Genomic DNA, 14,453 nt, shown 5'->3' with positions numbered 1-14,453 from the left:
GAACGGCCACATTTTATAGATACTGTAGAATGCGCAAGATTTAAAAAGCGCTAGGGTGGGAGGACTTAAGAGAAACTCAAGTGTATGATGACTTACAGGTTGTGTGTATAAGCAGAAGAAGGTTGGTGGCAGTACTCACAGTGACTGAGAGAAGGTTGCAGATAGAGGTTGATGGGGGAGATGTGGATTTGGGAGGGGAGTTTGCCTAAAATGACCACTAGACACATAGAGAAACGCTGAGATTTCTGTTGTGAAAGTGGAGTAGGGGAATATAGATGCAAGTCCTCCATGGAACTGCGTTTTTGGAGCAAATATTTTGCTTCTTGTGATCAAGAAAAAGGAGAAAGGTGGCAGCTGGCTGGTATGAGGGGAGCAGCTTGAGGAGCAAAGTGAGTTGGCAGCCCTCTAGTGGGAGCCAGGGAAATATCCCAGCAGCTGGGAAAGCAGAAATACAAATCAACTGTAAGCCACAGCAAGGGCAGAATAAAAAACCAGAACTTTACAACAGAGGTGGCAGATAGAAGTGCTCCCTCAAAGAGAGTTGGGAGAGTAGCTGTATTGGTGGGTGGAGAGGACAAACAGAGGCAGCCGGTCAAATGAATGGTGTCTGGAAGAACCGTGGAGGTCAGGCCAAAAGCCATCTGTCTCAGGACCAAGTCTCCAGCAGGAGTGTGTAATGATCTATCCCATTTATTCTCCCAACTTTTGCCAGATTATCATTTAAGTCAGAGGTGGCATCTTTGACAAAAGCGGTCTTAATTTTTCTCCTATAAATGCATCCCTTCTTTAAAACACACCAATTGCTAGACAGGTCAGGTGATGCTCCCTGTAACAGCTGAAGCTGGCAAAGAAGCATAGGGAGACTCCAAACAGAGAAAGAGTGGCCAAGTCTTAGATAGAGAAAAATGGCAGTGGATGTGAGTTGAGTGGGCCAGATGTGATAAAAAGTAAAAGAAGAGGAGAAAGATTGGGACATAGTTCTGCTAAGAAAGACAAGACAAAGAAAAGAAAGGTAAGAAGAGAGGGGAGTAACATTGCTGAACAGTGGAAGAGCTGGACACCGTGGTCAGGTGTGTTGTGGCAGGAAGAGGAGCAGGACACCAGCTCCAGGCCAGGGATGCTGGAGAACAGCTGTGGGCCTTGTGTCTCATAAGGGAATTCAAGAAGGGCTAAGACCAGTGTTGAGGTCACACATGGTTGTAATCCTTTTCAGGACTGCAATTTGTCCAGGAAAAAAAGGGAAGGGATTTGCCCTTGAAAATAGTAGTATAATCAAATATGGAAATGGTGTAGATGGGGAAAGCTGAGCTGGAGAGAAATGAAAATGAGCCCTCGCAAAGATGGGGAGATGGAGCCAGGGGACAACAGCGGTGTGGTGAGAGCCAGGTCGAGAAGAGAGTCTGGTCACCGGCTTAGTAAACCAAAGGGACAGAGTTCTGAAAACATACTGCAAAGGTGAGGGAAGGGATGCATCTGTGTGGGAGTGACTAAAGGGGAAAGAAGTTATAGCGGGTTGGAGGAAGGAGCCTTCAGGGCAAAAGGGTGTCTGTAGGCACCTTGGTATCTCTGCAATGCTTCTCAACTGGCACATCCATCCTGAGCCTTTCCAGGAGGCTGAACTCACCAACGCCTTCGCCTTACTGCTTGCTTGGCTCTAGTTGCTGTTGCTCTGAAGCAATGAATAATTATTCGAGAAGATTTTGTTGTACCAATTATTCATTACTTTTACAGTGGTTGTGTTACTAATTATCATAGAATCACAGAATGGTTAGAGTTGGAAGGGACCTCAAAGACCATGTAGTTCCAACATGCCTGCCCTGGGCAGGGACACCTCCCACTAGACCAGGCTGCTCAAAGCCCCATCCAGCCTGGCCTTGAACACTTCCAGGGATGGGGCATCCACAGCTTCCCTGGGCAACCTGTTCCAGTGCCTCACCACCCTCACAGTGAAGAATTTCTTCCTAATATCTAATCTAAATCTCCCCTCTTCCAGTTTAAAACCATTACCCCTCATGCTTTCATTACACTCTTTGTCTTTTCTGTAGGCCCTCTTTAAGTACTGGAAGGCTGCTATAAGGTCTCCCCGGAGCCTTCTCTTCTCCAGGCTGAACAGCCCCAACTCTCTTAACCTTTTTCTTATAGCGGAGGAGCTCCATCCCCTGATCATCTTCGTGGCCCTTTTCTGTATCCTCTTCAACAGGTCCATGTCCTTCTTATGTTGGGGGCCCCAGAGTTGGACACATTACTCCAGGTGGGGTTTCCTGAGACTGGATTAGAGGGGCAGAATCACCTCCCTTGACCTGCTGGCCATTCTTCTTTTGATGCAGCCCAGGATGTGGTTGGCGTTCTGGGCTGTGAGCATACGTTGCCGGCTCATGTTGAGCTTCTCATCAAGCAACACCCCCAAGGTCCTCAGGGCTCCTGTCAATCCATTCTCTACCTGGCCTGTGTTTGTACTTGGGATTGCTGTGACCCAGGTGCAGGACCTTACACGTGAACTTGATTTTTGCACAGGCCCACCTCTCAAGCCTGTCCAGGACCCACTGGATGGCATCCCTTCCCTCCAGCGTGTTGACTGCACCACACAGCTTGCTGTTGATCTGCAAACTTGGTAAGGGTGCACTCAATCCTGCTGTCCATGTCACTGACGAAGATGTTAAACAGCACTGGTCCCAATGCCACCCCTGAGGAATGCCACTTGTCACTGGTCTCCACCTGGACATCAAGCTGTTGACCACAACACTTTGAGTGTAGCCATCCAGCCAGTTCCTTATCCACCGAATGGTCTACTCATCAAATCCATGTCTCTCCAATTTAGAGATAAGCATGTTGTGTGGGAGAGTGTCAAATGCTTTTCACAAGACCAGATAGATGACGTCAGTTGCTCTTGTTTTATCCACCAACACCTTAACACTGTCGTAGAAGGCCACCAAATTTGCCAGGCACGATTTGCCTTTCGTGAAGCCACATTGGCTGTCACAACGGTAATTTATTATTTATGATTTGTAAACTGCAGGGGATGTAGGTCTGCAAGCATAAGGGGGACTTTTGTATTGGAGATTTAAAAGAGTGGAACTTTAATGAAGTGGTAAGTGCATTTTGCTTGATAGTACTGATATAATAGTAACGTAATTGATGACCACTGATTTACACAAAAACATAGGATTTAAGAAAGTACCATTGACTTTGTCTTTAATTCTTTGGCCAATAGCTGATTCCTGTGGAGATTGCCTAGGAGGTTAGAATGATACTGGAAATAATATTAGACAGTTTAAAATGCTAAAACAAAATTTTATGCACTGATTTTAAGCTTTTGGTATTCCCTGATGGTTAGTTTATTTATGATTTCTTTGTTTCCAACCCTGTGTCTGTTCCTCTGCTCACTGAAATCAGGCATTTTCTCACTGACCTCTTTGGAACCAGACTTGTCTCCACATGTTTTACCAGAAAAGTTTGTCATGAGCTACTGTACTAATTGATTTATGATGCAGATCTATTAGCAGTCCTTCCTGACAGTCAATCAAATAATGAGAGATCTATTTAAATTGGAAATCATCAGCAATGAGATATTCACTTAAGTCAGGAAATGAGCAGAGGTATGGTCATGATATCACTAATATGCAACATCCAAATGGTCAGATTCTTCTGGGAGTTAGGAAGATGTGAAATTAGTTCTTTCAGGCCAAGGAGAGATCTGTAGGACATTTGTGAAGGCCAGGCACTCATGTCGTTACTCTTGCTGCCTCCTCTAGCTGTGTTTTGAATGAGAGAAGTGAGACCATCACTTGTATGCAGATTAATTAGGGCATATAAATCCAAGGGACTGATTCAGCTTATAAAACAAAACTCGTAACTCCAAGTTCAGGAGGGAGGATTTCAGACACACTGTTTGCTGTATCTGATGAGAAGGTTTATTAATCCTTCCTATGCTTGGGTTCATTACCAGTCTTAAATTTGAAGGTCCCATTTATTTTCATGCATTGTGTAAGTAACAAAGTTGAGCAACTTAGGAACTTAAAGGTTATACACAGCAATCTTTGAGATATAGCAGCACCTTTTCTGCATCTCTGTGCGGTTCTGACCCTATCGTGTCTGCACAGAGCAGGATGGGGACAAGTTGACCTACATCAGGGCTCTCGGATTTTCTAGTCATCGTGAAACTTTCCTACTGTTAGAAAAGGCAGAAACACCTTGAAACTGTGAGCGGGGAAGAGAGAGAGACCCTGATTTTTAGGTCCTTCTCTTCAGGCATTTTCTATTCAGGAGGTTGACACAGAAGCAGCATGAAGAGAAACCCTGAGTCACAGTTGTGTGGATGTTTTTGTTGTTGTTGTTTTAAAATACCCAGGCTAAGAGAAGTGGCTACCCTATAAAGGAATCTCTGTAAAGGGACTGAGAGACTTGCCTGCATTCATCTATATCTTAGACACAGTTATTCCATCTTGTGCAAAACAGAGTAATTAATGCTGGATGTCCTCTGAAGTGGTAGAAATGTGTAAGGCATTCACTGACAATGTCAGTTCCCTAGTAGCATTAATAAATGGATAGTAAAATAAATATCTGTGTCCTAACTGTCTTTTGTGAAGGAACCCAGGCTCTTGATTAATACATTCTGGGACAGTCAGAGCTGTGCATTGTGGAAAAGGAAGCTTTTGCACATATACTGACCCAAGTCTGTTGTGTATTCTTACAGATTTGTCTAATGAGACTACTTTAAAACTTTTTTTAAGAAAAAATCAAAGTGAATGATGATGAGCCATGCTTTAAGAGTTTCCTATATAATACCATTGAAGTGTGAATGTGCTGTTTTTCTATTTCGGTGGCGGGGAAGAGGGGTTGGGAGCTTTCAGAAAACTGTTTCTCTAACCTTACTTGTAACTTATGGTTGATGGTGGGTGCTAACTTTCATTTCTATTCTGATATACTTACTGGCATTAAGTTGCATTCTGCCGTGGCAGGAGCTCAAGGGGAAGTGAAGCTTTTGTGTGAGAAAAGGAGAGGTTAACTACTTGTATATTGGGGGCTGTTTGGAAACAGTGGTAGGCTTTGTAGTTTAATCTTTTGGAGTACTGCCTGTTACCACCTTCTGACGGACGTTGTTGGGCTGAGAAGAATCGATGCTCAGTGATGCATGAAAGTCCAACGTGTCAGTTGTAGCTATACATAACACCACTGTCACACATGCAGGCAAGGCTGTTAATACTTAACATGGTATTGTATTCTCTAAGGAAAAATGTTGAATACCGCTAACTTCACCCATTTTGAATGTTTATACACATTCCTTTGAAAAATACTAAAATTAAGAGTAAGGTAATACTTACACAAAAGGTTCAAACTAACGAGCGCCTTGGAGCAAAATTCTGCAGAAATAAGGCTCCAGGATTCCTGTGTGTCATGGAATGGTCCTGCGAATCTGCCTAAAATTAGTGTTTTGTTCAAGTTACGTGTCTTGCAGGGCAATTGCTTTAACTTGCCTACACCGGGCAGCTAGGGTAACGGTACCCGGAAAGCAGAGAATCTGCTTTTTTGGAGATTAATAACTTGGAAATAATCCTTCATATGCATGAGGACAACAATCTTTTAAGTGTTCAAAGACTCTTTTCCTTAAGTACATGCATCTGTGGGAGGACATAGGTATTGTTCAGTTGCTTAACAACCTTCTGTAGCTAATGATTTGAAGTGAAACAAATCCATAGTGTACAGGAGATGCGTATTGAAATGTATAAAGACACAGAAAGTATTAAGGTAGTCCAGCTCCCAGGAAATATGGCAACAAAGCAGCCACAGCCAACCTCTGCTGGCTTTCTTGCAGTAGCTTAAATTATGATGTGCTCACATGTTTTCTGCAAATGTCATGGTTCACATGGTAGCAATGCTTTTTCCTGCAAATGAAAGGCTAAGGTTCTGGAAAACAATTTTCAATCTGCAATCCAAACAAGTTTTCTTGTCTGAAAAGTTACTTTTTTCCTAACCAAACCCATTAAAATATTGTTGTTGAGTATATGTCACAAGACCTTTAAAACAAGTTCTGTATTATATTCAAATGAATAAGGCAATTTTTGGCCAGAAAAAATAGTTTTCTGTAGTCTTAAGCAAAATACAAGTCCTACTGTGCAACCAAGGTATTCTGTTGGGGAAAGAGGGAAAAGGAAGTGGTGCTTCTTTTTTCCTTATTTAAAATCCTACAATTTTTAACTTAGAGGCAAATAAAACAAAATTAGGAGTTTGATAAAATACGTTCCTAAAAGATACACTTCAAAGCAACCAAATTAAGGCTGCGAGTCATATGCCAGCCTGCCTTTGAGAGTCTTTCATGGTTCTGTTTGATCTTTCATTCTTGCTTGTAAAATGTTATGTGGAGGAAAATATCTGTATTACTCTTCTTTAGCAGGTTTCAACTACCGAAGTACAAATTGGGCCCATGAGACTGACACAAGATCCCATTCAGGTAAGATGCTCTTTCAGTTTCTTGATACAGTCAATTCAGTGTTGATGAATGAAGAAATTAAGGTTCAACCCCTACAATAAAGTATAATGTTTTCATTTTACTTGTGAAGGACTGTGAGATGGGTAATTGGTGTTTTGGTTTATCTGATTGCTTGAGAAGAGATCTACAAGTAAATTAACTTGGTAAACAAGGTGCTTAGATTTCCATTAACACCAAATCATTCCTTTTATACGTCCTGTCAATAGGCGGGTGCGTGTATGTGCATTAGCAGGGAAAGGGCCGCCTCTCTGGATGTTGAAAACTATTCAATTCTGATGTACCAAAGCAGAGAGCTCCATTATAAAGTTTGGGTACACGGTAAGTTTTGCTGGGTTTTGCACAACAGAACAGAGAAGTATAGAAGAGAACCACAGAGGACCTTAAATAAAGCAGAAAGCAGACCTTAAGTAAAACTATTAACTGAAGTGTTTTCCATAAAGACATTGTCATACAGTAACTTATTTACAGTAAAGGAAAACACTTTATGTAAAACCACCTCCTTCGTTTGTGGAATAAGCCACATCACCTCAGCTAACTTGGCTAGTATTGCACACATCCACACATTTAAAAAATGCATGTTAATCTTTTTTTCCATCTTGACAATGGAGTTACGTGTTTCACTGTGCAGGGCAAACAGCTACTGAATATCACATTTTAAATGTCTATTTGTGGGTACTTCATCATGTTAACAATTGTCTGATAAGTCAATTTAGTTTCTTAGAACAATTGCCACCGGGGCTTTTCCTAGTGATGGTCATTTTATTCTGATGCGTGTTTTATGCTGTTATGGGACACCTGTGCCAACCTCAAAATGGCCAGTATTTTTTTTTGGCTGGGAGGTGACCTTACTTGCAGCTGTGACCTGCCGTAAACCATTTAGTAGATTCCTCAGTGGACTTTATGACCACCTGTGTTGGAGGACAAATCTGGTTTGGTTTGTACTAGATCGTGACCGAGGTGCTGCTGACCTTAAGGGGCAAGGGGAAGAGTCCAAAGCAAAAACCTACCAGCTCTGACCTCCGAACACCCACCCCCTACACTCAGCCTGTATGTCTGATTTTGTACCATGGCTTGCAAATAGGCTTGGTTTGGTTCTCAAACCTTAGAAATGACCATGATAAAACTACATATAAACACACTTTCTCCAGAGGACACAGGAGAAAAAAACAGTTTTTATAAATGTTTAGTGCACATAAAAAAAGTTGTCTCACCCTTTGGCAGAAGTGTTTACCAGGGCTGACACAGGTTTGGATTTTTCCCCCATTCAAATACTGCATTTTCTACCTCTTAGCATGTTCATTGGCCATCATCTCTCTCACAGCATTGACATCAAGCTCCATTTCCGTTCTGATGATGGTGATCTTCCCTGTTGCACTGCAAACGAAGCACGATGATGGACAGCATTTTACTGTTGGCCCATACCAATTTTCAGTGTAATGAGATCTCCTCTCTAACTTAATTCAGAGCCGCTATATGTTTTCCAGCTTAAAACTCTCTTGCTGAGTACAGTAACATAAAAATAATTACGTAAATTTATTTTTACTTCTTAAGTTGCTGTTTGTAATTTTCTCAGTTTTGTTGTGTTACCCTGAGTCTGTACTCAGCTGGTGTCTCTTGTTTTATTTTGAGCTCTTTAAAGCAAAGCTCTGTCCATTTTCTGGACATTTGTATGATAAACTGGGACCAAGACACGCAATAGTTGTGCAAAGCAAGTAATTAGAAAGATGGTAAAAATTCCAATACATCACCAAAAAATGTAAAGGTCTCGACAGGAGAATTCCATGTTGCTCCTAAACCAGGACAGCAATGAGTAAAATGATCTTTTTACAGCAACACTGGCAAATTATACACCAAAAAATAGACACATGGGTTTTTTTTTTGCCAAGAAACATGGATTGAATTCAAACTTTTGACAGTGTTGTTTATATGGATTGTTATACTTTCATCTTGACTTTGAAAGTGTATCTTGCAATATACTTCTAGTTACATTATGTTTAGGTGGTTTATAGTAAGCTTCATACAAATGTTAATGAGAAAGCATGGTGGTAATGCTTTAAAAAAAACTTTAAAAGTTAATATTCTCAGAAGGATTCACAATTAGCTACCCTTGGGAGATCGGGTGGTTTAATTAAGTTCTATTATTTTACAGCTGGCAAACTATTGCATTTCTCAATCCTTTATTTCCAAACTGGGAATGTTGAGAAACAGAAGATATCAAAAAATGTGTCCCAAAACCCCTATTTTCTGAACCATATTGTACCGAACAAACTAGGAACAAAGTAAAACTAATAGCAGCTGGAACCAAACGGAAGATTGTATCAGAGTAGGGACTTTACCCAAGTATTCACAGACAGAGCATGCAGCTCAACAATGCTTTCCAACATCTTGATGGCTGGAAAAAAGTCAGGGATTAGGTAGAGTGACAACAGTTACCTTGGATGTTAAGTGTCAGTAACTCTACTTATTGTTAACTGCAATTAAAAGTACTCTTCCTAATAAAATGAAACTTAAAATGAAACTTCTTAAGTTATTTCTTAGTATTTGTGGAAATTCTGACTTATCATTTTCTTCCACTCTTTAATGAAACCTTGACTGGTTGTCCAGCTACAGTAACATTAATTGATTTGTTTATTGTTTAGAATTCAACAATGCAGACAGCTCAAGATAAGAGAAAAGTTATGGCCACGTTTTCTAGCTTCTAGACTGATGATGTTGAATTTCATGTGGTGACACCACAGCTGCATAGAGCAGCACAGATGAAAGGCTATGGACATTTCTTATGGATATTTAGGGCAAAATTTTTCATATTTTGCTCAGGTTGTTTCAGTAAAGACAGGGGATGACTTTTATTTGTGAAATGAGCAGGACTTTGCTTTATAAATAGATTATTCTCTGGCTGCTGCCTTTCTGCACAATTTGAACAGCTGTGGATAAATTTTGGACTTTTTGAGACCTTTCTTTTTCACAGCATATTGGCACTAAATTAACCTTTTTTTTCTTCATCTGTCACACAGGGTGGCATGGTTAGTGATCAGTTGCTATGGTACATATGTGCAAATTCTGAAGGGGACTGTGTACATGGCTCGGGTTCCTGGCTATGTAATTTGTACGCTGATAATACAGGTATAATAGTGGAAGGATGAAGAATTTATTCTCTCCTAAAAACGCTCTTTCTTTCGCACTAGAAGCACACAAATACAGTTGTTTTCAGTCTATATTCTGTGTTTCAGTTATCAAGCAGACTTCCTACAGCATCAATTTGATTTTTAGAACAGTGCCTCGGCACACGTCCTTCCTGATCTTGTGTGAGCAGTTCCTTAAGTGTTCTGTTGAAGTTGGCAAAACTACCTCATATATTTACATAATTAGGTATTGGGTAAAAATTGGGATGTTTGAATAATGTTTTTCCCCCTATCCATCACTGTCCATAACATCTTGTATGCTGTCCAGTTTTGAAAGAATGTGGGTTAACTCCATTTTGTTGTACATCAAAGGAGAAATAGTGAATAAAACTGTGTTATGTTAATTGTTTGTCCCCGAAGAGCAATAATTAAGGCAGTTGCGTTTCAGACAGTTCATTACAATTAAAAGTGTGTGTAGCTGGGATGGCTTGATGAGAGTGGCAATGATGTTTGAACACCTCCCCACTTACTCTGGGTGGTTGCTGATTGAATTTAAATGTGAGTTAGAAGAGACTTGTCATCTGGCAGCTGGCATTGCCCTAGATATCCATCCTATGCACTTAATTCTTGATTACCTATTGATCATCACTCTGTCTATGAAGAAAGTTGTGCTGCTGCATCGGCTGTTTTACAGTCTGTTGTTCAACCTTCCACTTCCAAAGTAGTCTTAATCTTTCACAGAGCAGAAGTGTTTGTTAAGACTTGCACCATGCGGAGAAATATTTTGTATGTTTAATGCGGTGCCACTGTTTTGCTTGCTTTACAGGTTTTGCTGATCTTTGCAAAAGAAGACAACCAAAGTGATGGTTTCTGGTGGGCTTGTGACAGAGCTGGATACAGGTGCAATATTGCCCGGACTCCAGAGTCAGCGCTTGAATGTTTTCTTGATAAGCACCAGGAAATAATTGTTATAGATCACAGGAATTCCAAATATTTTGATGCGGAAGATATCTGCAGGTAATGTAAAGGACCTTATGCTTCTCTTGAACTTCAGAATATATTGTACAAAACAAAACTTCCTAATTTTAAAAACAAAAAATGGTGGGGGAAAACCCAAACAACAAAAGAACCCCCAAAATGATAGTAAAATGGGAATTTGGAGATTGACATGGGTTTGCAAGAGGAGAACAACATGAAAAATATGCTTTTGGCAAAGCTGAATTGTAGAGCCGTCTCTTTAGGTCATGGGCTTCTATCAGAGCACAGGGCAGAGCTGCTGTGAAATTATTCCCGGCTCTCTGTGCCTGCTTCTTTCCTGGGTGATTGCTACAGCAAAGTCTGAAGCTGCAGGGCTTCAGAGGAATGTGTTTGTTTGTCCATTGGGTCAGGCACTGCCAGTGCTTCATGAAAGTTCATATCACTCTTCTGGTACTCATAACTCTATCATAGTGGCTCTAAGGTTGCAAGTTCTTGGTATTGGGATTCTTTGCTAAAGTACACTTTTAGCTAAGCATACATTTTGTACCATACACCATACTGTGCTTCTCAGTCCATCATGAGCTGAAATTTGCCATGTTTATGAGAAGGAGCATTTTAAAGCTCAAATGCTTGCACTGACACAAGTTCTTTTAAAAGACCATCAAAAAATAAAAAGACTGTTTATTCAGGACAATGGTGACATGATTGAAAAAAGTTATCTTTAGCCAGTAAAAGCTGAATGGAGTGTTCTTCTGATAGCTGATCATATACTTTTCAGTTTCTAAATAGTATGTAAAGTGGCAACATTTTGTTTATTAAGCATTTCATAAATCATACTCTCTCATAGACACTTGCTATACCCTCTTTTGTTACTTGCATGCTCCAAAAGCACTTCCTACCTTCTGAAGAAAATTCTGCAATATGTAGAATCACAATGGTAATTATGGGAGAAGATGGTGGAGATTCTTGTTTAAATTAGCTAATGGGTATTGGAAATACATTGCACAGATTGACCTTTCTCAACCCACACCTTCAGGGCAGTCTGCTCCAAATAAGCTAAGTAAACAGGGTAAATCTTCGCTAGGTTATAAGAGTGGATTTGGAGACCTGTGTTCAGGCCCTGTGATTTTGGAACTCTTGCCTCTTCACTGCATTGATCAAAATCTGAGGAATCTGGTACGAAAATGGAAATGGATTGTCTAAGTGGGGTAGGTAGGTTATGGCAGCGTGATATCCTATTTTCTAGCCTCAGTGGCATCTTTCTGTCCTGGCTGTCCTTTATATTGTCTGTGAAGATACTGAGAGTAACATTGAGAAAGCATGCGGTGTAACTGAGAAATTTTTATTTCCTCAGGTCTATTCGTGCCACAAAACCATCAGAGCACACTGTAATACTTGCTGTGGTTCCACGCATGTAAGTGTTACTGTTTTGTGAAAATTTTTATTTTACTTTATAACAATGTTCTCTATAGTAATTATCTAATAACAGAAAGTATCTTACTAGCAAGCCTTATAGAGTAAGTTTAATATTATTTTACCTGAAATGGGTTAGTAATGTTTTATGTGGCCTATTTAAGTATTTGGTAACCTTACATTTATATAGACTAGTACTGTCCTTATCACCTTGAGAGGATCATAATGTAATGGCTTGTATACTAAGAAAAATTAGAAAGGTATGTGTTGGTTTCTAAAAGAAGGAAAAAATAGAAAAGCTATGTGTTACTTTCTAAGGGAAATAACTAGATCAAGTAACATGCTGTGGCTAGTAGGGAACTGGGTAATGGAGTAAACTTCAATGCTGTTGGTACTAAACTCACCAGAATGTTGTCCTGACATCCTTATTCAGTAATTCATACCCCGTGTATTCAGGCAGAATCCTTATTAACTAAAATACGTTTTTGTCAAATATGTTCAAAAAGGAGACCTTTCCTGTCTTTATTAAAACTCCTGCACACTACTGATCGATTCTAATTTTGTTGATTTCCTAGCTCAATTAAAATAGTAGGAAATAGAGTGTCAGGAGAAGAAACATTCCTGCCAAGATTAGAAAACAGACGAAGTTTGCTGCTGAGTAAGACTTTGCAACTTGCTCCACTTTTTATTTAATAACACTTTTTTAGATTCATCTCATAGGACATCACAGGATGTCTTTAATCTTCTTCATGGTTTCTTTTTGTAATATCTTTGTGTGTCTGTGAAGAGACACAGGACTTCTGTAGAGTATCTGTTAGGTGTGCTGTAGGAATAACCATCAGGTTGAATAATAGCTGCAGATACTTATGAAAGAAGACTATAGCATCAACTTCTGTAATAGTATAATTTTATGTATGTATTTTATGCAAGAGTGTTCTCACTGCATTCATTATGTTTAGGTAACTATGTCAAATCGATACTATCCAATTCTTAAGTGGTGTGTGACCTACAACATACTGGTTCTGTTTAATATCTTCATCAATGATCTGGATGGGGGCATGAAGTGCACCCTCAGTAAGTTTGCAGATGACACCAAGTTGGGTGGGAGTGTTGATCTGCTTGAGGGTCGGAAGGCTTTACAGAGGGATCTAGACAGGTTGGATCAATGGGCCAAGGCCAATGGGATGAAGTTTAATAAGGCCAAGTGCCGGGTCCTGCACTTGGGTCACAACAACCCCGTGCAGCGCTACAGGCTTGGGGAAGAGTGGCTGGAAAGCTGACTGGCGGAAAAGGACCTGGGGGTGTTGGTCAACAGCCGGCTGAATATGAGCTGTCAGTGTGCCCAGGTGTCCAAGAAGGCCAACAGCATCCTGGCTTGTCACAGAAATAGTATGGCCAGCAGGACTAGGGAAGTGATCGTCCCCCTGTACTCAGCACTGGTGAGGCTGCATCTCCAATACTGTGTCCAGTTTTGGGCCCCTCACTACAAGAAAGACATTGAGGTGCTGGAGCATGCCCGGAGAAAAGCAATGAAGCTGGTGAAGGGTCTAGAGCACAAGTCCTACGAGGAGCGCCTGAGGGAACTGGGGTTGTTCAGCCTGGAGAAAAGGAGGTTGAGGGGAGACCTTATCACTCTCTAGAACTACCTGAAAGGAGGTTGTGGCGAGGTGGGGGTCGGTCTCTTCTCCCAAGTGATAGGGCAAGAGGAAACAGCCTCAAATTGTGCCAAGGGTGGTTTAGACTGGATATTAGGAAAGATTTCTTCATCGAAAGGGTTGTCAAGCATTGGAACAGGCTGCCCAGGGAAGTGGTTAAGTCACCATCCCTGGAGGTATTTAAAGGATGTGTAGATGTGGCACTTAGGGACCTGGTTTAGTGGTAACTTGATGGAGTTAGGTTGACAGTTGGACTTGATGATCTTAAAGGTCTTTTCCAACCTAACCAATTCTATGATTTTGTTTTGTAGATCTGCAGACCAAGAAGAGACTTCTGTTCTTCCCCTTCTTAATGCAGGCTTTGATAGGGTATGTATAAATTACATATTTAATATAGTAATCATGATTGCGTTGTAAATTACGGATGCTTCTATTTCCTTAAATTAAAAACTATACAGTTGCTTATGTCAAAAATTTATTGAAAACCAGTGGTAGTTGACTGGGTAATCTTTTCTTCTCAATAGTGTATCCAAGAAGTATATAAGAGAATCTGTGATCTAGCTAGTCTTTCCAGACTAAGGAGGAATACTGAGATTAACTTATTGTGGCCTGGGTGGGTGGTGGGTGGTTTTTGTTTATGACTGCATTACAAAATCAGTGATGGGGGACCCCGATTAATGTGTGCTGCATATCACAGCATGCTGACTAGTCACCCGGACGTCTCTGTGTGCCTCAGACTGCTGGGATTTCTCTCCTAAAGGGACTACAAGCCTAGTCCAGCTCCTTCTGATGTAAAGA

At 40.7% G+C, this 14,453-nt stretch overlaps 1 protein-coding gene across 2 annotated transcripts in view; it reads left to right on the top strand.

The window, feature by feature from the left end:
* PDE8B (phosphodiesterase 8B) overlaps positions 1–14,453 on the top strand; it is an 80,783-nt gene that overhangs the window by 30,088 nt on the left and 36,242 nt on the right. Inside the window, exons 2-5 of one of the 2 annotated variants that reach the window (XM_074569259.1) lie at positions 6,392–6,448; positions 10,436–10,626; positions 11,942–12,001; positions 13,967–14,024. In XM_074569259.1, the coding sequence (XP_074425360.1) occupies positions 6,392–6,448; positions 10,436–10,626; positions 11,942–12,001; positions 13,967–14,024 (366 nt within the window). Of the gene's footprint in view, positions 1–6,388; positions 6,449–10,435; positions 10,627–11,941; positions 12,002–13,966; positions 14,025–14,453 lie in introns of both variants that reach the window. The other variant, XM_074569258.1, reaches the window with a different exon arrangement.

This window comes from Larus michahellis, chromosome Z (assembly GCF_964199755.1).
Source record: "Larus michahellis chromosome Z, bLarMic1.1, whole genome shotgun sequence".
In the NCBI taxonomy this organism is placed as follows: Eukaryota; Metazoa; Chordata; class Aves; order Charadriiformes; family Laridae; genus Larus; species Larus michahellis.
The sequence above is the reverse complement of the archived record's forward strand: the minus strand, read 5'-3'. Positions and strand labels throughout refer to the sequence as shown.